Below are 25263 nucleotides of genomic sequence, written 5' to 3'. Positions count from 1 at the left end.
ATAGTTAATTGCACTTTTGTCATTACTTAGTACACAGTTAACTTCTCCCTCCCCAAATTACACTTCCTTTTATATGATTCAGTGAGATTTCAAGATGTTTTCTTGCATATTTAGCACAAAGACCAAGTACCCAATAAAAAAATTGCTAGCATATATATTCTATTCTGGTATTCAAGAATTATCATGGAAAATATTACTCTTGTGTCATTGTAAGCAAATTTTACTCCTTGTATTATAATTTTTCCACAATATTAATGCACCTACTCATTTATATTTATAATAGGATTCAGCTGATGTTTCATATTATAGCAATAACCCATGCCTGGGTGTGGGTAATGCTGGATTTACCCACGGTTGGTGTGGTTTGGTCAGGGCGGCCAGTGGCCAAACAAAGCCAACCGTGGTAATCCAGCATTACCCACAACCAGGCGTGGTTATTATATCTAATGACATTATTTAAGAAAAAAATAATTACTTTTCTTAAATAATGGCATTGTATAATGCCTCCTTGCTGCCCTTCCGCAGCTGTCTGGTATTCTGCGGCAGTTCTGATGTACTGCACATGCGTATGCCTATGCAGTACATCAGAGCTGCTTCTGGAGCAGTACAGCTTTAATGCTTTAAGTCTTTTTTTTGAAAGCTGTCCAAATTCAGTTATAACTTTCCTTCTGTGAAATTGTAAAAGTTTATTTATGGTTGCCAACTACATTTTCCCCACTCCACTAACTTAATGAAACCATAGCTAGAATAATTTAGTTGTCCTAAATTGAATAAAAGGAATTCCCATGGAGTTGTATACCAGTTGTACTTTCCTAAGAAAATGTCCAGTTGATGCTCAAGGTGATTCCTGCCACTGGACCCAAAGACAGATACATGTGCAACATCACATATTAATTCTGACCATGTATTCAAAAGAGCTAATTATCTGTATCCTGTACCTTCAGAATTAATTTCTGGTTTACTGATACTTAAACCAAATTTGTTTCAAAATCATTAAATTGTTTATAATAAAAATACAATGGCTTTCTACTGATAAACATACAGTAAGCATTCTTTGTCAACACAGTGTATTTATACAACAGCAATACTTTAAAATATGATTAGTAGTAACAGAAATACTGAAGTAAGCAAGTGCTTACAATGCATCTTGTTGCTCTCCTGAAAATCTTCATCTTCCTTATCAACTGTAGTGGCAGCAGTGCAGAATGTTTGAATATTCTCATCAATGTACCAGCTCGTGTTTTCATCCATCACCGTAAACATCAGAAAAAATTCATAGTCAAAGGCTGGAGGCCTGTTTGGAGTCAAAGTGCCTGAAACAAGAAAATAAATGCATTTTCATTATTAATATAACTACATGTCATGAAGAAATTGCTGCCACAGTAATACTTTTAACAGAAAGAGGTTGCTTTAACATACATATATTATGTTCCCTTTTGTATCCAGAAGATTATAGTATTCCTTAAAAACACAAAGATTCTTATTGTTCAAGAAAACTCAGATGCAAGCCACATGCACGTGTCTAAACACTGTTGCAAGCAGACCAAGTAAATGTGTTTATTTTTTAATGTTTAGTAAAGCTTTTGACACTGCATTACCTGAAGCCTACTAAATTAAGCTCTGTCCGAATAACCTAACAAACAATATCTCAATATGAGTTAGTTGTTAATGGCAAATTGGATGGTCGCTAGGGACCATTTTCGGTCTTTTTTTCCTGTTTGTTGGAACTTGGTTTTGCGAGTGCAGACATTTCAATAGGAAGCCTTTTGAATACCTTTATTAACTTCAGACATTGAAGAATGACATGGATACACATACAATTACAGAAAAGAAAACAAATCATGTTAAACATTTTTTCATTTTTCATTAACTTCATGGATTTTATATATATATATATATATATATATATATATATATATATATATGTATGTATATATATATGGGTTGCCTTCATTTGATCAAAATTTCATTTGATCTAAACTCATTTGATTGAAATATCATTTGATCGAAAACCAGTATTCAAGGCAAATAACAGGGATTTGTCCCCCTCCCCAAGGTTGTGCTACCCTGAAGTTGGTATATATAGTTAGGGGGTGTGTGGGGGGGCACAGATTTTAGGGGTACAGATTTTGAATGGAAATAGGTGGGGGGCTTTGCCCCCCACACCACCCTAACTATATATACCAACTCCAGGGTCGCATGACCTTAGGGAGGGGGACAAATCCCTGTTGTTTGCCTTGAATACTGGTTTTCGATCAAATGAAATTTCGATCAAATGAGTTTAGATCAAATGAAATTTTGATCAAAAAAGAAAAATGTGTATTTTTGCAGTGACAGTAGTGTAACAGGAAGCACACTCTCATTTGGTATGGAAGGCTGTGGGTTCTAGTCCCGCACTGAATAGATCAATTGCTGACACTGCAATGCAGCATAAGAGGGGTGCTGCACTGCTCAGTGTGCCATTCTTCAGATGAGATGTTGAACCAAGGTTCCATCTGCTTGAGTTGCTGGTAGGTTAGGTGGATGTAAAAGATCCCATGACACTTATCAAAAAGAGTAGGCAAAGTTCACAGATTCCCTGGCCAAATTTTCCCTATTAGTATAAATACTATGTCTGATCTTCCCTGAAAAGAGGCCACTAGCATAGTGGGACTAACCCAGTCACCAAAGGATAAATAAAAATAAAGCATAACATTTTAAAAATTATCTTTCACTCCATTACATAAATTGCTTATATCCTGTCATTCCTTAAATTTCAGTCCTTCTACTAAACATAATTCTGCATGTATTGTTCCCACAAATTATATTTATTTCTATGTAATTTGCCCATTCTCTTTTCTAAAAAATCCCATCTCCAGTCCTTTTATCTCCTTTACAATATTCAGTAGTTCAGTTACAGTTGGCTTAGATTCTGATTTCCATTTTCTAATGATTGCTCTTATGGCAGCAAATAGCATAACCCTTTGCAAAGCCTTACTGTGTCTAGACATGTCAGATCTTATATCCTAGCTTAAAATAATAATTTCCTTAAATACAATTGTGATGTCCTTGCCCTGTCCCAAAAATCAAGGAGCCTCAATCCTCACCACTAACACCAGTGAGAGGCATCAATATAGGGAAAGGATAATAAATACACACACAATAAAGTACAATTTCCCTTAAGAGCACACAGAGATCACAGTCAGTCTGTGGCTGGTTTCTCCCTTTTTCTCCATGTTCCCAATAAGACTCCCCACTGGCACAGCTATAGGGTACAGATCTCAGCCTAGTGGGAAAGATAAAACCTCCAGCACCCTGTCTGTCCAACCAGTGCTTCATGTCCCTGCCCAAGTAGCTAACACACACACACACACACACACACACACACACACACACACACACACACACACACACACACACACACACACACACACACACACACACACTTTGAGATAAGAGTTATATACAACTACACAGACACTCCTGTGGAAGGTTGAAACAGGTTCTCCAGCTGTGCCCCTTTTCTGCCCAATCTAAAAGGTAGTACCAGCTGCCACCACCCACTAATATTTATCAGCTACTCAAAGGCCCTTAAAAGGGTGTCCTATTATTACTGTGCAATATTATTATCCAAATGGTAAGTGTGACTGAACAGTACCACTATATACATGCAATGTACTCTTAGAGCTTAAATTAACTCTACATAAAACAGCTACAGTTGAAAGGTTTAAAAATATTTAATAATAAATAATAAAAACACAAGACAATACTTTTTCCTACACAGTGCTAGTCAAGAGTTCAGCAGTCACAGAGAAATACTTAAAATAATGCAGTAGCACAAGTTCTGACATCATAGAAAAACAAACTAGTTTAATCTTTCTATTTCCTAGCTATATCTAAGAAAAAACACAATTCTAAATAACTTACATATAGAGCAAAGCAATGCTGGTGATGTTGGATGTTCTCAAGACAAAATGCTCTGAGCTCTCTGTTTCTCTCTCTTTAAATTGATAACACAGAGCTGCTTCACATGACATCATTCTTCACACTTCTCTGGTGTTCCCAGGCTAACAGAAACTACATTTACATTATCTACACTTGGTCAGAAACCAAAGCAATAAAGGACATTTATACATGCAAATTCTAGCCATTAACGCTGGTCTTAAAACAATAGGCAGGATGCCTCCCTCTAGACATATCGGCTCCGAATTTTGACATGAAAGACAGTCATAAAATGCTTGACTTAGCTTTCTTACAGCAGAGTGCACTGTTGTTACATTTTTGCTGTTCAATATCCAATGCAGTCTTTTCACAATTAAGAGAACAAGCCTGTGGCTTACATTAATATTTACAAATGACAGAATTATCTACAAAATTCTATCTGGCTAGGCTGACAGCTTTCATCTATCTTCACAAATCCCCCCCCCCCGGAGAACTCAAGCTAGTTTTTCAAGTGACTCTTGAGAAACATTGTTTGAGAGGGTTAGCTCTGTCTGAGTATACCTTACCCCATTCCCTGTCTTGAGAGCCCATCTGCATTGGCATTGTTAATCCTACTGCGGTGCTGCACTGACACATCATATGCTTGCAACCCTAGGCTCCATCTTAGCAAGTTGTCATTTTGCTGGCTGGCTCTGTTCTTCCTTGTCAGGTCTGTGAGGGGAGTAGCTATGGTACTATAACTGGGGACAAACTTTCTGTAGTACCCTGCTGTCCCTAAGAATGCCCTCACCTGCTTTATGGAAACAGGTTCAGGCCATGCCTGAATGGCTTCTACTTTGGCAGGTTCTGGCCTGATCTTAACACTCCCCACTCTATGTCCCAGGTAGGAGACCTCTGCCATACCCACCTGACATTTGCTCGGCTTAATGGTCAACCCTGCCCTCTGTAGTTTGCCCAGCACCTCCCTGACATGTTGAAGGTTTTCTTGCCAGGAATGGCTGTAGATGGCAATACCATCTAGGTAAGCAAGGGCAAACCCTCCTGCTCCTGCTAGGATATAATCTACCAGACTCTGGAAAGTCACTGGGGCATTTTTCACCCCAAAGGGCATCCTTGTGAACTCATACAAGCCAAAAGGAGTCACAAAGGCTGACTTCTCTCTAGCACTGGGAGTCAAGGGCACCTGCCAGTAACCCTTGGTAAGATCAGTAGTTGTAAGATACATATTCCCACCCAGATGCTCTAGGGCCTCATCTGTCCTAGGCATGGGGTAAGCATCTGACTCTGTGTGACTATTTAATTTCCTGTAGTCCATACAGAACCTGGTGCTGCCATACTTCCTTGGCACCAGCACCACTGGGGAGGCCCAAAGACTGTTGGACTCTTGAATTACCCCTAGTTCCAACATTTCCTGTATCTCCTCGCTCAGAGTCTGTTTGACTCTCTCAGGCACACTATATGGGGCCTGCCTAATAGGCATTTGGGGTCCTGCATCCACCTGGTGCTGCACCAGGTGGGTGCACCCTGGTTTCCCAGTGAACATGTCCCCAAACTCCTGTAACACTGCTTGGATTTCTCAAACCTGGGTAGGAGATAGCTGCTGGGACATTGCTAACCCTTCCACTGAAGTGTCAGTCTGATCCTCACTGAGGAGATCAGTCACCAGATCTCCCTCAGACTCCTCCTGTAATCTACTGCAAATGCTCAGCACAAGGGCCTCCCTATCATGGTAAGGTTTCATCATGTTAACATGGTACAATTTGTGCCGCTGCCTTTTGCCTAGCAGTTCCACCATGTAGTTAACATCACTTACCTTTCTTACCACCTTGTAGGGTCCCTCCCAAGGTGCTTGCAGCTTGTTGTGTCTGACAGGAATGAGAACCATTACCTGCTGCCCCGCAGCATACTCTCTAACTCGAGAATTCCTGTCATACCACACCTTTTTCTGTTGTTGGGCTTCTGCCAGGTTCTCCTGGGCCAAGCCCATGAGTTCCCTGTGCTTTGTCCTGAGGTATAGGACATATTCCACAACAGACTCCTTGTGAGATTCACACTCACCTTCCCACTCATCTCAAATTAAATCTAGAGGTCCCCTGACCCTGTGCCCATACAGCAACTCAAAGGGTGAAAAACCTGTAGATTCCTGGGGAACCTGTCTGTAAACAAACAGATGGGGAAAATATTTGTCCACAGACAAGCCAACAGGTCCGACATGAAATTGGCACATCTGTCAGTCGGTATTTCTTTTCGGAAACCTACCCTGCTGAAAATCTCTAACAAAGCATTTGCCACCTTTTCTGCCTCAGTGGAGGACAGATCCACTGCCTCAGGGTAGCATGTAGCATAATCCACTACCACTAGGGTATAATCTTTCCTCTGTGGAACTTGGGGTACTCAGAGGCCCCACAATATCCATAGCTACCCTCTAAAATGGCTTCTCAATCACAGGCAAAGGCATCAAAGGAGCTTTCACCTTGTCTCCTGCCTTGCCTACCTTTTGGCATTGTGCACAGGTCCTGCAGTACTCTGTTACATCTCTGGAAATTCCAGACCAATAGAAGTTCTGTATAATACATCTCTTTGTACATTTTATGCCCATATGACCTGCAAAGAGAATATCATGGGCTATGGCTAGAAGTGCCAGATAGTAGGCTCTAGGCACTACCAACTGCTGTACTCTCTCACCTTCTAGTTCTCCCTCAGGGGTCCATTCCCTATACAGTAACCCTTTGTCCCACAATACAGATTCTCCTTTCCCTTTAGAATCAGGTGACTCACTAGCTACCTGCCTCAGGCCTTGCAATGTAGGGTCTGAGAGCTGAGCCTGTCTCAACTCTCTCTTTGTAACCCTACCCAGCTCCCCTTCCACAGGAAGTCTGGCATCCTCTGAAAGTGGTGCCTCATTGTCAGCCTGGGTACTACTACTCACCTCTACCTTTGCAGTCACTCTGTCCAAGGGAACATCAGTGCCCACAAGCAGATGTGGCTCACATTCTTCTCACTGCTACAGAGTAGCTCCCTCCCTGAAGTAACCACCTCACCAGTCCTGGCTGCAAGTATGCAGTCTGTCTGGGTCTCCCCCAAGCTACCAGACCCACATGCTTGTCTCCTAGCCTGAATGCGTGTAACTGCATAAGCACATGGTACTGCCTCATCCAAATCCTTCCCTATCAGGACATCTGCAGGATGGTAGTTCGATACCCTTGTTGTCCCAAGACAACCTTCTATTGGCATTTTGTCTTTCCCACTTACTGGCTTGCTCACCTTTTGTTCCCCACCTTGCCTCCATAGACATCTGTATGCCACATGGCCCCACTAGTTGCATTCAAAACATTTAACCCTAGGTCCTGGATGTGTACTTGGACTAGTGGCTTCCCCTGCTATTGGCAGATTCTGTTGGGGCAATCTGTGCTGCCCACTATGGGTTCCCTTAGGCCCATGAGCAGTACTGGGGGTCCCTTTTCTGTGCAGGGATGCCCTGCTTGCTAGGTATAGGTCTCCCTCCTTCCCCAACTCATCTGAAGTAGCACACTGTCTATCAGGTTACCAGATTTTCATGTCCTCAGGCAAAGTGCTAAGGGCTTGTTCCCTCACCAAAAGGTATGCCAGCCCTTCAGAAGTGGTGACCTGACATCCACTCACCTACCTATGAAAATAAGTGCTCAGTTCAGCAACATATTCACACACACTTTCATCTGCCTTGCGTCTATGCTCATGAAACCTTTTCCTATATGTTTCAGGTGTTAGCTTAAAGCAAAGCAGTGCTGATGATGTTGGATGTTGTCAAGACAAAATGCTCTGAGCTCCCTGATTCTCTCTCTTTAAATTGATAACACAGAGCTGCTTCACAATGACATCATTCTTCACACTTCTCTGGTGTTCCCAGGCTAACAGAAACTACATTTACATTCTTTACACCTGGTCAGAAACCAAAGCAATAAAGGACATTTATACATGCAAATTCTAGCCATTAACTCTGGCCTTAAAACAATAGGCAGGATGCTTCCCTCTAGACATATCGGCTTTGAATTTTAACATCAAAGACAGTCATAAAATGCTTGACTTAGCTTTCTTACAGCAGAGTGCACTGTCGTTACATTTTTGCAGTTCAATATCCAATGCAGTCTTTTCACATTTATGAGAACAAGCCTATAGCTTACATTAATATTTACAAATGACAGAATTATCTACAAAATTATATCTGGCTAAGCTGGCAGCCTTCACCTATCTTCACAACAATCATTTACTTCCCTGTCATCATTAACAAAGTACGCTCTAGGGAATTTCGTAAATATGCCAACTTATTACACCCCCCCCAAAAAAAACATATTCTCAACTATTTGTCTCTTTCACATGACATCTGCAGCAATTGCTATCTGCCTGAATAAAAACTCTCTGAAGTCTGTTTGGGGTATAAAATTATCTTTGCAAATACTTCCATGCAAAAAGCGTAAACCTTCTGTACTTAGTTACATACTTGGGAGTCATGAAGATGCCTTCCTACTGTTTCTGTGTAGATTGCCTTTCCAGTCTCTCTTCCAAATCTTTTCCATTCTCTTATGTTTGATTCTTATAGTTATTGTACACTGTTTTATGTGCCCTACCAGTTTTTAATGGCAACTTTAATCAACCTATTGATTAGTGTGTTGCTTGTTTGGAAGTCTCCCAGTACATTGTTATTGACATTGCAGAAACACTAGACAGAAAGGTGCTTCTACCTTTATTTGATTTAAAAATATCTAAAAGAGTAGGCACATTACAATTAAACAAGGAAGGTGACAATGCAAAACCAAATTACATAATTGGTTTTCAAAAATGTGTGACTATGCACAAATCTGGATTTGGGGCAGTAACTGTACAACAGAGTGGTCATCCTAAGATCCTAAATAATCTTCTAACATAGTGAGAAATGTTATCAAAATATTCACATGCAAATGGAAAACTATCAGTGGAGGTTTGTTACAGAGTGACAACTAAATTGCATGTAGACAGATGACTAAGCCTTAGTTCAGTTATTTCATTTCTGAAACAAGACTATATAATAGTTGCCATATATTATAAATTGCTTTAACTCCTAGCCTAAAAATGGCATAACATGTTAACTGGAGCACATAATAATTATTGCCATCCAACATGATCAATTTTGTTCCATGATGCTGTCAATATGAACTGGTCTTATCATTTACCTTTCTGTCAGTGTTTCTTAATTGGTGAAGCCAATCTTGTTTCAGAGGTCTAAATATGTTACTAAGTAGATCTAAGCAAGTCTGAGAATGTTTTGCTATTGTGTTATGGAAGATCATTCAACATGCAGTAAGATAATTGAGGTGGGCTAATGTCTAATGAATATATGTATGAGATTATAAAGTAATTCTAAAATAATTGAGGCAAATCTGACATGGTGACTTCGCCTGTACAACAACCACAGCAATTATCTGCAAAATAAACAGCAACTGGGGTGGTGTTCCTAATGGACAGGTTACTGAAGAGAACTGCAGAGCATTCCCACTCTCAGAAATAGGCAGGTCTCCTAGGCAACTAATTGCCAGCAGCCTGTCTTGAAAAGTACATTAAGGCTGTTAGTAATGCATTCCAGATTCCTATAGAGTAGACTAATGAAATCTCAACTAAGACATCTGGCTGCAGACGTGTAATGGCAGAAGTCAAACTGTAGCAGTATGAACTGGAAGCCTGTTGGTAGCTTAGCCTTACTAAGGCTGGAGAAGGAGTGTTCTGGCCTAAAGAAAGGAACTTGTGCTCAAAAGTATAGATAGACTGGAAGAAACCACTTCTATGATGTTTGTATGCCACTGTTGCTAAAATAAAAAGACTGTACTCCTAGCAGTACTGTTTTGTTCTTTTGACTGCATTATGGCACAAACTGGAGCCTTGAAGCAAAGCTAAGAATGAGTGTGACCAGTGTGCCTGAAAAAATGTCTTTATTTCTGTTGATTTGGAAAATAAACAAAATTTTAACCATACGTATTTGTTCCAGAGACTGCTTTATTGTAAAACTTATCTTGGTACACTGGTGGAGAATGCTGACAGAAAATGCATTTTTTCTCTAAATGCTGCAACCATTTAAAGATTCTTGTTTGCCTGTACTCTGAGCAATTCCCCATGGGTGAATGGATTATTGCTTAAGGAATGGGAGGCTATCTGCGAAGACTAAGGTCTACTTTCTTGATTGTTGGCTTCTCCAGGTTGTGTAAATGAGCAGGTTTGTATTGCAACTTTCTACTAATATAGGTTAGTAATTCCATGGTGGGAGGAATAGTTGCAGATGAAAAATGGATAATGTACCCTTGTGTCAGTCTGAGAATTTGCACCAGTCCAAATATTTTTTATGGAAGGAAAAAAGAGATGTTAAGACCTGCCAGTAAGTATGTGTATGCTGTAGTTGCTGTGATTTGACTGTATCTATATAACTAATGCCTTCAGTGACATAAAAAATGGAAAAAAATGCAAGGTCCTAGTCAAAGCTGTTACAGCTATTTAGTTTGCAAGAAAAACCTGTCCCACAATTACAAAGTCTCACTGTGGTGCACCGATTATTCACTCAACTTGGTACCCAAAAAAACTAAAAACCTAACACTCCTTTGAAGAAGATGGGATTGGAAGATAATATGGAGATCTATTTTGTGACTTTTGAAAGGTATGCAACAAAGGAAGGTTTCCCTTAAGTCAACTAAACCAGAACTTTTGCATCACAGCTGACTGAACACCTCCTTCAAATCTCAAAGCCTACATTGATTTTGGAGACAATGATGCACATCATTATACAAAACTAAATAAAAAAATCTGTCAGGAGCAGATGCCTCAGCTGAAGCATGGGCCCTTATGTATCATAGCTAGACGTTCTCTTTAGCAGACTGGTAAGGTTCTAAATAGTTGATTTATTCATATTCTAAGACTATCATTAAAAATAATGTGAACAACAGAAAACATTTAGAAATTATAGCTGTAGATAAATTTAAAAACAGCTTTCTGTAGGGTACTTAAGAAAGCAAATGCTTCAGTGTGCCCATAAATCTTCTGAACAGTAACATGTAGTAAAATGTTAAGTGAAACTGAAATCTTTAAAGTTGGCTTGCCGTACCATAAACTATTAACCATCATTTAAGCATGTGTCATTGTCCATAAACAAACAAAATGCTTTGCCACCTAAATTAGTTGGTCTATGCCCTGGTTTACAACATTTAAAACAAAATATTTTTCATCTAATGGGAGCAGAATATAATCTATAAAACTAATAATACTTTTCAGCAAGCAGTTAAACAAAATATACCTAAAACTGTAATACTGGAATGTGTTAAGGCTGAACTGTTAAATTCTAGGAATACAGAGTCTGCATTCTATCATTATACTGTCACCAAACCTATAAAATGTACTATTTTAGTAGAATGGAATTACTAGGGTTGTTAGAATAGGGAAAATTATTACATTTGTTAAATCACAAAATGTGTGTAAGCACAGAAGTACTAGCAACCACAACATTGAAGTAATGTATGCTCATGTGACAACAGTAGGTACTGCCAGCCATGCCAAAAGACGTAGGACAGTAGATGTATGACTTGTGCCAACATGACTATCTGGAATTTTGTAAATAATTATATGTCATTTGTATATCAAACTAATTTGTACAGATGCTTGTGCTGAAGATGTATTTGTGAGGTTTGCATGTGTTATAATGTATCAACAGTGCACCCTGTTGGAATGAAAAAAAATGAACATGTATTATTGTAACTGAATTAAATGTATATGTTTTACTAGAAGATACTGGGACAAGAAAGGTTAACCAGCTAGCTACTTTAACAAAAATAAATGAAATGTAAATGAGCTATTAAACCATTAAAATGTCACCCCACAGTGCTGAATATGACGAGATATGGTGGGCCTGGAAGAAACCTTTGTTTAGAAAAAAGATGGGAAGCCCAAAGCACTGCTATAAATATTTAAGATGTATATTGTAGCCTTCTATGCTGAATTCCTGTCTGAGCTTCAAAGGGGGTTACTGTCAGAGTAGAGTCAGGTGACCAGATGAGGTCAGTCTGCAAGCCATCTTGGATATTAAATTTTACAGGGAGTAATCTCTGAGGAGGGAATATCCTGTTTTGGGGAACCTGACTAGAAAGACTGCTCATGTATTTCATTGTGCCTTGCTCTATCAAGTAAGTTATTAGGGAATAGCAATTCTCCTAAATTCAGTCAGGAATATAATAAAGGTTAGTTTAGATATTGTTTTTCTTTATTTGTCTGATTCTGTCCACCAATGTTCTTTTCAATATTTCCTGTGATCTGAACTCTGTGGTTTACTGTGAATATATATTCAGTATTTTCATGCTCTTCTATTATTTATTATTAAATATATTTAAACTTTTATTGTGGCTGGTCCTTGTAGAAAGTATTTAACTTTTGAGAGTGTTTATATTTAGTTGGTGACACTGTGGTGGCCACTCCAGGAGGCCTACCTGTCTTGGCCAACTTCTTCCATTTATATTAGTATTAATATTACACAGTATAATTGGACACCTTTTGTTAAGAGTCTTAGAGTAGCTGATTGTGGAGTGCATGGTGGCAGTGATAATTACCTTATACTCTGAGCAGAAGGGGATACAGCAGGTAAATCTGTGCCAGCCTTTCCCAGGTGTGTATGTATGTGTGTGTGTGTGTGTGTGTGTGTGTGTGTGTGTGTGTGTGTGTGTGTGTAGAATCAAATCTCACACTGTGCGTATGTGTATGGACATAATCACAGGGTGCTGGAGGACTTGGCTTGGACACTCAAGTTGAGGACCTAACCCTACAAGTGGGGACTCTTACTGGGGACCTGGAGGGAGACAGATATAGAGAAATACAGACTCTAGGCTGAGTGTGTTTCCTGTGTGCTCTTAACAGAAATTGTGCTTGAGGCAGAGAGGTCTGCATCTACAAATACTGAGTATACCCATTTGTATTCTAAGTGTATGTCCCTCACCAGTGTCAGTTGTGAGGATTCAGGCTCCTTGATTACTGGCCCAGCACAGGGACATCACATACTGTTTGACAGTGGTGGGAATCATCACTCATCACAGTTCACATTAACATGAAGGGTATCCTGTGATCAAAGGAGAAATGCAAACCATTCTATGAAAGTATTATGCTGCAATATATAGCATATTACATGATGTGATAACTGGTCAGGACTTTTACTGGTTTGAAAAACTATGGCAAATGTTTGATGGGAGTTCAACCTGATATATTGTCAGAGATACTCTGACTCAATTAAGACCAATCAGTGGAAATGGAAGCTGCCGAAGGCCTATGATTTGAGTTTGGGTAGAAGGACTGGACAGAGCTGAAGCTGGGACTCCAGTAGTCAAAACCACAAAATAAATCAGAGTGGGAACTGCTATAAAAGGGCCTATAATTATATGAAATGAAGTAGGTGTTGGAGGTCAAGAAGATTTGCTATACCAGAACAAAAAGGTCAAACAGATAATAAAGTAAGACTATAAAACTAGAACAAGTAGGAATAATACTGAGCTAGATAAAAAAGGAAAGACCAGTAAGCCACACAAAAGCAAACGACTTTCAGCAATTATTTTTCTTAGAGGATGAGTTAGATGAAGGGGGGGAATCTGTACCTGTCTTTGTGGGAGAAGAAGCTATACTATCTATCTGATGCCATGACCCTGAGGGAAGAAACATTGACCTGGAAGATAAGGATAGGTCATATTATTTTTAAGAACACCCATTGCTTCCTACAAGTTAGGAAAGTTAGGAAAAGAAAGCTATAGTTATCAGGAAAGCAGATTTGCTGGATATCTTGTAAGGATAATATCTTTACACAAGACTTCCCTATACTCCCGAAATGGCTATTGTTATCAATGTTTTCAAGGTGTAATTTCTTAAGTATAGATGCACATCCAAAACAAAGACAGCAAGATAACATCTACAAACTGACGTGATTTACTAAGCATGCATAGTGAAATGGTTAGCATGGGATGTACTGAGCTGGAGTTATTAAGGATTGTTTGCAAAATGTTAGGAAAAATGTTTGACATTTTCTGTGTTTACATTAATAATGCAAAATGGAGTGTACCATTTTCATGTTGGGAGCAGTTCATGCAACTAGTGGGTGTTAATAATATATATATATATATATATATATATATATATATATATATATATATAAACACACACACACACACACACACACACACATATATATATATATATATATATATATATATATATATATATATATATATATATACATACATATATATATATATATATATATATATATATATATATATATATAAATATAACTCTAAGTAGTTATGGCTTAATTAATAGCTATACATTCATATCTGCATTCATTTTGTAAAAGCTGCTAGAACTTATAGAAGAACAAGTGGTACCATGTTATATAAAACATTTAGGCACATAATGTTGTCACTGCCCTTGCCATCTAACACTCATGCTTTAGTGGATTAATATTTTCTTGAAATATTACGAAAATATTATATGCATAATTTGTATAGATTCTGCAACATTCCAAAGCAGCAATATGCTACCTTCTCTTGTCATGCATCATTAGAAAGTTCTCCAACAGGTTAACAATTCCACCACTGAGATTTTGGATTTGTTTTGCTCTGATGGTTGAGCAGCTTTAGTGTGAGAATTTAATGTCAAGGTGAGATTCACCACCATGTATTGTATTGTGCGGGCTACAGATGCACTTTTTGGGTTTTCCCCTTTTCTTCAGTGTGTATGACCATGGAGTTGGTAGGTATAATTTTGGTTTGTGTGCTGTCACTCACATCTGGGAGTCCACAGGGGCTTGCCCCTGCAATTATTTTTTTTATTATGTTTCTATAGGTTTCTACAGCTCACTGTTTTCAATGTTTAATTTTCAATGAATGGGTGAGTTGAAAAAAAGATCAGGGGTGGCTCATAGGTAAACCTTTACACATATATAAACCTTGTTTGACCGTAAGAGGAGTCATTTTTGGCAAATAAAATACCATTTTCTTTCATAAATCTGTAATATGAAATCAGCATCTATGGAAGTACTATTGATACTGACACACGTGCTGCAGTCCATTGCCTGAACAAGAGTTTCCATATTTTCTGTGTTTTTGTTATGACATCATCTGCCAGATAGTGTGAATCCTACGAAGTGAGTTTACAGTACAGAATTTTTGAAAAGGTCTTGGGAAGACAAGTGGGTTCCTGATTTAGAAAACCACAGGAAGTTAGGGGATTAATTAGTCTATTGCACCTCAGCATTGAATGAGTTAAGGCTTCTAGATCCAGTTACTTATGGTAAGGAAGACTCACAACCTTTTGCTGAAGTAGCACATGAAAAAGTTAAAAAATATCCTCCAAAGTCAGAAAAGTGCCATGCCTCAGGTTTATCATGTTTAAGGCTTCTGTGTACCTGCTAGATACACTTTTTTCTACTGATAGTGGAAGGTGACTAATTCCCTTTGCCTTGTCTGACCCAAACTGAAACGATAATTTGAAAAGTCTAAAAAAAAGTAGATTTGACTAGTACCTGCCCACATGAGCCACTGTACTTTTGATTATCTGCATTTCATCTCATTTTTGCTCTGTAAATGACAAAGGAATACATGTCTCTGGGGTCAGTACCTTTTCAAAAGTTTAGTTACCTACTACAGTTTTCTTTCTTACCTTAAATTCAACACTTCTTTGGGGATTCCCTATGTGAAAGAAAGGGACTAGGTTATTATGGCTTCAAAATTCAAAAACCAATGTCAATTCTGTATTTGTAGTCATGACAAAAGCACTCTGTGTATGGCAGACTATTTGCTTGATACATGTTACAAGCAACTTGCTACAATTTCAGACTGAAGGGTTTTGATTTGAAGACGTGTTTTTTTTTTTTTTTTGCTCTAGTATCTTATTCATGTTATTAGTTACATACATTGGTTATAATAGCTAACTTTGCCAACATTTCTATACAAACCCATCTAAATAATCTTTCTTTTGCTAATAAAGTCAAATATAGAAAACAGCACCAGGCCATCAAAACACAAACAACCTCACAACCTCAAAACAACTTCAAATACAGCTGCTACTTATCCTCCATGTTATGCACAACTAATAAACAGCAAAACTGTAAGATGCAGACTAGATCAATCAATGCATTCTTCCAACTCATCCAACATTGTTGCCATCACAGAATCCTGGCTAAAAATTGACCACCCCATTGTTAGCCATTTCTTCTTAGGCTAAAACTATGAATTTGACATCTGACTTGGCCTCAAGCCCATTGAAGGCATATGATCATTACATAAGTCTACTATTAATCTTTCAGTCAGACAGATGCCATCTCTGTCTCCAAACAAAACTAGCTTCTTGCTCTCCATATCCAATAAGCACCATTTTGTTGCCATACAATTTATACCACCCCATGCTCTATCAAAAAAGTCAAGACTATCATTCTAAATATACACTCCACCATTCCTCCAAATCAATATCTAATCGTAATCAGTGACTCCAAGCTAAACCTCCTAGGACAGTTAACTAATGATATCACAGAATTTCTAGCTGATCCTCAATTGCTTCAACTGTTAAAATAGGCATAACATTGTCTCAAATCAGTACTCCTTACTAGACCTTATAATCACACCCAGCTAACATCTCAGCTGTAATCCCTCACCTCCTGACCTTTAGTGACCACTTTCCTATTACATTTTACATTAGCAACTTGAGTATCATAACCCTCCCCAAAAACTGATCGCCTTCAGACACAGGTTTTCAAATAATGTTTCTGACTCATTTCCTACCTCTCTTCCTTAGACGGGTCACATATTCTAGTCATCCACGATACTAATATTGCAGCAAAACTCTGTACCCAACTTGTTAGAATCCAAACTAACTACACTTCCCTAAAGACAACATTATTCATGCACAACAAAACTGAATGGCTCACAAAAGAGCTAAAAGCCCTCATGCAACTATGGAATGAGTTCTGGCAAGAAAGGAAATCAACAGTTGTAACGAAGCACCAAATATCAAAGATAAATCCAAAAAACGACAGTTGAGTATAAAAATAAACCTTTATGACAAAACAACAAAGCTTTCAGGTTAACAAACCCTTTTTCAATGTATGACAACAGGTATATTAAGCACGCCCCTATATATATATACATATAAAATAATCATGTGACTTGCAGCCATAATCACATGATTCAAATACAGAATATTAATCAAAAATAATTAAACTATTTTTATAGACTTAAAACATATTCTACAAAATAAGATAAATAATTATTTTAATTTAGTCTGTTGTATCCTATTTAAAACAGGTTTTAAAGATAGCGCTGCATTCAGACCAGGGGGTGTGTCAGCAGAAAGTCTTAATATCCACTCATAAAGGAAATCAAACCAAATTTCTTCAACAAGAAATTACTGTACCACTCTGTGCAGCATTACCAAACAGACAATACATAGACACAAATCCAAATGCCTCATTTCCAAGCAGGCCTCACATATGCATCCCCCAGAACAGTTCTGGCTAGAGGTCAACAACTATATTTGATTTGACAACCCAGAAAGATAGCTCTAAACAAGACATTATTCAGTGTTTAAAAGGTATCATTTCACCATTTAACTTACTCAGATAATGTATGAACCTTCCACTGCTGCCACGTCCCCATAAGAGCCCCCCCTTATAGCCCCCAGCCTCACTGAATACCTAACACTCTTCTACGTTATTAAGATAAAATCAAAATAGATCTCACCACTCTTAGATCATCTCTCTCTCTCTCTCTTTCTTGACTCTCCCATTGGTTCTAATGATTTATGCCCGTATTTTTTAATCACTGCATGGAATTTATCATCACTCCTCTTTTCCACATCTACAGTCTTTGCCTCCTTTCTCACACCATCCCAGCAATATAGAAATCAGTATTAGTCAAGTCAGTTCCTAAAGAAGCTAAACCAGCTTCAGCCACTTACTTTTGACCAATTTCCATACTACCAACCCTGAGTAAATTTCTTGAACAACTTATATGCCAGCAACTCACCAGCTATCTACAACAATCTCACCAAATTTCCCATAAACAGCATGGATTTTTATCAGGGAGGAACACCATGACTGCACTTTGGTATCCCAACCAACACAGCTGGAAGTAACCCGACAGTTGCCTACCCTGAACCTTTGAAATGGAGAATCATGCTGTGCTAGCATCTTACTTGAGTGATGTAAGCAATGACTAGCAGGTGGCAGAAAGGTTCAAAGACTTTCTTTTAAAGAGAACATTCAGATAAATTGTCTCTTTACTTTTCCCACATATCCCGTGCATAATCAAGTGTCCCACAAGGATTTCTATTTGCCCCTACCATTATTTTTGTCAACAAACTTCCATTTGACTTATCACACCTGCAAATATTAGTTTACCCAGATTATATGGTTCAGAATAAATCTAGCCTAGCCAACAAGCTATTCACGGTAAACTTCAACTGGACCTCTTACCTTTTACAATTGACGTACCTCCAAAAAGCTCTTTCAAATCTCTATGAAAACAAAAGCAATTACCTCTGGAACACAAACAAATCTAAAAGTCCTAAATCTCTCTGATCAAAGGCGAAGAGGATGACACCATATAAACAGCCCTAACATTCAGATACCTAATCTGGCTAGCTCTAACTCTGAACTTTCAAATGCATATTGAAAAAAAAAAAAACAGACCAAAATGAATTGTCTACTTTCTTGGACCAAAAAAGTATCTTACTTTCTTTCACCTATATCCAGAGCAGCCACAAATAAAGGCATTCTTTGTTGCCCAGAAGGAATATGGTTTATTTTTGCTTGCTACTGCCTTCTGCATAAACAGTACTCCCCCTCATACCATCTCTAATAAAATTTGTCAATCATAGCTAACTCCCATAATCTACAGCACCATTGTCTATCCCTCAAAAAGGCGAAATGGCTCACTATGAAACAAGCGCTGACCTCCTAGTCTACTTACTATTATTTAAGCATATCCACCTGCAGATTCCATCCGCTTTTGCTACCAAGTTACTTACAAATACCCCCAAGTTATACAGTTCAACTTAGACCCAGGCTCCACAAACCCCCAGAACAAAACACTGCACAGACTATGGCTTCTCTGTACTTCCTCTCAAACTATGGCAGGGTCTCCCCACATGCCTGACACTTCTCTCCAAATAAGCCAAGATTAGACACCCATTCAAAGAATTGTTATCCATAGGACAGCTTACATGACTCTTCTCAAAGCACTGCATCACTCCTCAGTTTAATATATCTCCATCAATACCTTACTCTCCACACCTGATATTTTCCTTTTGACTATGTCTGAAAAATACTCATTCACACCTATGCAGTATGGAATGTTACACCTCTAGCTGCCTACACACATCTTACATTCCAGGGCATTTTCTGAAAAATAAACTTACAAAGCATAAGATAAATAAATATAAATATTTTGTGAACAATAAAAGCTACTTTACTCATTACATCTGAGTGACGCCTCCAGGTGCATCTGCAGTTAACTCCTACTGATGCCTCTAGGCATCAAATATTGCTTGTTCATATTTGCATCAATAATTCCACAACCATGCTATGTATAAGGTTTTAAAAGATGTCGCCTTAAAGCTTACACAATGGCAAACCCAGCTGCATTAATATTTCACCTCTGTCTAGTGCAGGTAAGTAGGTATTAACTGCTGTTTTTATGATATTAATTTATATAGATATAATTTGTACATTTTTCTAAATATCTCAACAACAAAGTAACACAGACAGAACTCCTTAGCCTCATATGAAAGCTCAAAAATGTAATAGTTACTGTGTTTACTGTGAATTATAAAATTCGGTTTAAGACCTAGAACCTAAAGAATACTACCACTATAAAAATTGTTTGTGGTGAAGAGTTTGCCATTTATTCTTCTTTCATAACCCTTATGGTTCCAGAGATATGAATATTTGTTTGAAATGCAAGGACATAATCAAAATGCTTATTCTCCGCCCAATGGAAATTACAGTGCAAACTTTCTGAGCTCCATTGGCGTGAATGACTTAAACTGTAAAAATAGCATGTTATTAGTAAGAAGTATCCTTTACAGTGATAATAGTTGGTGCAGTCATAGGGCAGGATTCATGAAGCCTCCGTGTAAGAGTTATAACTCTTACACGGAGGCTGCAGTTAAACTGAGTGATGTCAGCATGCACTGCATATTCATGAGAGCATGCTGAATCACACCTAAGTCTAAAATGGTCCATGTATGACAGTAGGGGGGCGTATCCGTAGGCCGAGCCCTGCAAGCGGACACGCCCCCAGAAGAGTAAAAGTGCCCAAAGTAAACACCCACGACAGAGTCCACGGAAATGTGAATAAACACAACACAACACATGCCCCCACAGACTATGAACAGAAAATATATAAATGAACATGTTATATATATTTTTTAAATTGTAAAGATGTTTGCCTGTGAGTGCGCTCATTTGCGCGGGCGTGCCAGTTAGCAGTCAGTGGGAAAGCATATAAGAATTAAATATGCAAAGTAAGCCAAAAAGCAATAGCGTAGCGGTAGAGATGTCAGCTGAAGAGCAGGCATTTATGGTTTGAGCTCCCACACCACCAACTTTTATTTTTAGCAAAATAAGCACGAAACAAGTCCCTGACAAACATGTACACTTATAAAATCACATTTTATGTAAAATGTAATGAAATAGTCCATTTATTTTGAAGAAATGTGAGGTAACAAAACAATAAAAAAATGCCAGATGTGCCTATAGCTGAGCTACAGTTTAACAAGCTGAGTGCATCTGCCCCTAGGTGAGCAGTGGTTTAACAGGTGCAAAATGAGTGCCTGTAGCTGAGCAGTGGTTTCACATGCTCAAACTGTGTGCCCCTTGCTGAGCTGAGCGTACTATGTGTGCTGACAGCCAAATGAGGCGTAAGCCAGCGCACCCCGTTTGCGCAGAGCTGCGCACCGCGCTAACAAGCTAACTGGCGGGCAACGTTGAGCAAGCTGTAACAAAACTGACTTTACACAGACACACCCCCTAGCCTGTCTAGACAGTCATAAAATATAAAAAGCAGTGGCCAGGTTCGAACCCAGGATACCATGCACCATAGTCAAGGTACTGAACCACTAAGCTATGACAGCTGTACTCAGAAATGCAGTAATAGCAAATATATAGGAATGAATAGAAAGTGGAGCATGACAAAGCAGGTTTTGTGAAGTGGATACAATTCCAAAATGGCCAATCACAGATAAGTGCGGGAAAAACGGCATATATAAGCCCCATAGGTGGGAATACACAGCATAAACGATTGTAGAACTGACTTTCAGCCAGAATGTCAGGTGTAGGTGAGGGTAGTTGCTTTCGAGCACAGAGGTCGGGCATTGAGGAGTCCAGATACATGGTCTGGCTCCTAGTCCACAATCATGAGGCCCAACTCATGCAGGGCCAGGTCCTGTGGGGAGCATATAGGGCTGAGGCATGGGACCGGTTGGCTCATGATCTTACCAGTGCCACAGGGATTCCAAGGACTGGTGAGCAGGTCCATCACCACCATGCGGACCTGAAGAGATGCAAGCAGGACCAATTGAACCTTTGGATCCAGGAGGCCCGGCAAATGCCCAACGCCCCACTACTGAGTAAGTTACATTTAATTATGTATGTAAGAAATTAAATTAGCTGATATTATTGAGATGTGTATTCCAATATTACTTCATTTATATTACAGCTGCAGGTGTCCGTTCTGTGAACCGACGAGCCTATGGCGATAGGCTGGTGCGGTTGCGCCACCAGGCAGGTCAGTAATCCACTCCCAGTAACTGTAAAGAAATATAAAAGTATGACAGTTAGCAAAAGAGTGCAGTGTAGTCACTAAGTAATAAAGTGTGCAAGTAACAGTGTAAAAGTGTTTGCAAGTATTGCTTGATTACAAAAGTGTGTTGCAGTCTGAAATCCAAACAGAAAAATGAAAATGTCTGAAATAAATTCTGAAATAAAGATGTCCCACCTATAATATCATAGTGCACAACCTGCAGCAGGCTGAAAAGTACAGCTGCAGAAGATGAGCAACTCACATGTGTGAAATATATCCCTGTTAAAATACTGAAACATGACAGAAGTGAGACTGCTGGAAAGGATTGTAATAACTACAGGTAAAACATGTCAATAAAGCCTAGAAGTAAGTACCATCCTGAATAGTAAAATGAAAACAAGTGAGAGTGTGTGAGAAAGAGTTATGAATCCACCAATAAAGTAGTAATAACCCCTGTATAAAGTATACTGCAGTCAGTACAGAATAAAATGAATGTGACAAGTAGAACCAAACTTCGAAATGTGTCCAAAGTTTTGCTGCAGCTGGAATGTGTATCCCAAAATCTGGATATGTTGCTCTCAGTCTGCAATATGCAGATAGTATGATTGTCTGATATACCAAACATCCACACCTGTCTATAGCTATATAAAGCAAATGTAGCAGGATGATGTAGCTGACCAAAGCTAGATATGAATGTGTATGAAGAACAATAAAATGTATATTGATGTTGCAGTAACAGTCCTATCACCAAGTTGAAATAGTTATCATATAGGAAACTGTAGTTAGAACAGTAGTGTGTATATATGTGCAGCTATTAGAAATGTACAGCATATGTATTGGTATTCGAAGGTGTTAATATTATTTTCTTCACCCCACCCTATAACCACATATAACCCATTCCACATGAAAATGGTATGTGCAATCACAATTAACACCCCTGGACATTTGTCCTGTTGGGTCATATATATTTGCATGTCCGTTGATGCATCTGCCCTGTTCATACATCCAAACCTGATGGCCTGTTGCCATCAATCAACCCTGCATGTTGTTGGACTGTGTATTGCTGTTCAAATTATGCATGTGTTATGCTCACTGTTCAATGGTGTGAATATCTGGGTGTTTGGTTAATGGGAATACTAATGCATGCTGTTACAACTAATTGTGAATGGTATTATATGTCACTAACCCAAACTGTCATGACATAATGCAAAACATAGGACGACAGGGAAGGCGGGTTCCAGCGGACCCACCTCTTCCACCTCAGCAGGCGAGTGCACCTGGCACTAGTGCCCAGTCTGGACCCTCCTCCGGTGGCCCTGTGCCACCTGCGGGTGGAAGCGCTGCAGGGGATGGGGCTCACCTCCCCTCTGCAAGTGTGGCCAGAGGAGAACCACCACTCACCCTCCGTAGCGTCCGGACTGTGGTGCATAGGGAGATTTGGGACTCTGTTCTTGGGCCCCTACGCCAGCTTGAGGCACAGGTGGCACAACTTACGGGCATGCCTGTTGCCCAGCCTACACAGCCCCCAGCACAGCCCCATCCTGGGCAGTGAAGGAACAGTGGCAACTGCCTATGGGTGGGGATATCAGTTCCACTGTTGCCATCTGTGGGCTCATGGGCTCTGGATATCCAAACCTCCATCCCCGTCAATTGTGTAACCCCCCCCCACACGTGTCATACACCGCCCCTGTATGCATCTTGTTTGTCTTGTCTGTTTACCTACCCAACCTACATCCCCAGCTGTACCGACTTCCTTCACCTGACATACCACTCTCACCTGAAATAAAAAAAAAAAAAAAGGTCACTCTGTACCCACAAAAAAATTACACCCCATACATAGCTGCTCATTCCGCACACATGTCTGCTGGACATGGAAACTATCAATTACAATTGGCTGTACAACAAGTATTATTGTTGTCCTGACACCTCTCACAGGGGTGGAAGGTTTCAAATGTCACACCAAATTACATACATATGCACAGCTGTTGCTGATGAAGAAATGGGCAGCTATGGGCATTACCTACATCTGTCCTGCAAATCCCAAGCTTGTTTCCCTACTGTCTTACCCTCTTTGTGACCCCTTTTTCACCACTTTCCTGTCTCCCCATTTTCATTTCTTTCAAAGAAAATAGTGCGAGTGTGCGCCACAGTAAGCAATGTTAAGTGGTTGTAAGCGGGTGTGCGCATGTGTGCGTGGAGCTAACCACCAGTGCGCATGCGTGAGCTCCATGCAAACCAGCGCAAACCCGGTTACAACTGCTTAAAAGTGCCTTAGTCACTTTGATTGACAGGTCCTGTAGTCAGTTCAAAAGCAAAATAAAATCCCACTGTCAGTCCCGAACCCAGGACCTTGGAAACAGTAGGCTGCATGACCTACCACTAAGCCATGACTCTTATACAAGAACATTGTGCTAAAATAAATATAACATGTAATAGTAGGGATGAATGTAAAGGGAATATAGGATGTGTAGTACCCAAAGCATGTCAAAACTACTGGATTCCCATAATAGTAATGTGTGAACAGAAACAGCCTTGCTAGTTGGTAGCTTGTAGGTAATAATGTCAGTTAATGTACATATATAAATATATGTATATGTACATATATATATATAAATATATATCTATATCTATATATAGTTGTAGGTGTCATTGTGCATACACACTTACTACAGGGAACAGGAGAGAGGAATGGAGAAATGTGAATCTACAACACAGCCTGAATCATGAGAGAGATACTAACCTTTACACTCACAGAACAGTGTCCACAGCATACCAGCATGGTCCCCGCCCTCACAATCTGAAAGGGCAATACCTATCTCACATACCCTTTTATAGCACTGTCCTGAAATCACAGTGAGAACTGCAATCAGTACACAACTGGCTGTATGCAATTAGCAAATGCTGGCTTACAATTGGTGCAGAGGCCATCACATGGACCTATGCAGATACTTACAAAAGCATCCTGTACTAACACTCCACACATGTAATACATTCATTGCACTGTCTGGAAGCAGACAGAGGGAGAGAGACAAACCGAGACAGAGAGAGAAAAAACAAAAAAAACCATGCTACACACTGTGACTCTAAGCTGTCAGCAGTGACAGTAGCAGCAGGAAGCAGAAGCAGTGGTAATGCAACCAGCTGAGATAAACACAGGTAATGCAAAGTAGCAGGTTAATAGTGTGCATATTGTGAACCCTCCAAATGTGTTATAGGTCTGTATCTATAGGTATGTCCATGTGATATGTTGTGTGTACGTAGTTCCACCAAAAGGGGATGACTATACATTACATGTCAATCAGTGTTAGGCCATGATCCTGGCAGCAGTTGTCTGTGCGTTGCCCTCAGCAATGGCTGTAGTGACTGCTTTGAAAGGTCAGCCAGGTTCAAAAGGCAGGATCAGCCCATCACAAAGGCAAACTGGCTGGGAATTGTCTGGGAAGTGTCTGCAGGTACCCAATATCACTGCATATGCATCCCATACTGAATAATTCCATAGCTTAGCAGACCAGGCCAGTTATGCATA

The 25263-nt window shown here is 39.4% G+C and overlaps 1 protein-coding gene across 1 annotated transcript in view; it reads right to left on the bottom strand.

The window, feature by feature from the left end:
* The window catches only part of LOC122801096 (ceruloplasmin), a 452049-nt gene that overhangs the window by 325591 nt on the left and 101195 nt on the right, over window positions 1-25263 (bottom strand). The window contains exon 4 of the mRNA XM_044070617.1: window positions 1140-1313. Within this exon, the coding sequence (XP_043926552.1) occupies window positions 1140-1313 (174 nt within the window). The remainder of the gene's footprint in view (window positions 1-1139; window positions 1314-25263) is intronic.

The sequence above is a fragment of the Protopterus annectens genome, chromosome 4.part1 (assembly GCF_019279795.1).
Source record: "Protopterus annectens isolate FY-2018-M chromosome 4.part1, PAN1.0, whole genome shotgun sequence".
Taxonomy (NCBI): domain Eukaryota; kingdom Metazoa; phylum Chordata; order Ceratodontiformes; family Protopteridae; genus Protopterus; species Protopterus annectens.
The sequence above is the reverse complement of the archived record's forward strand: the minus strand, read 5'-3'. Positions and strand labels throughout refer to the sequence as shown.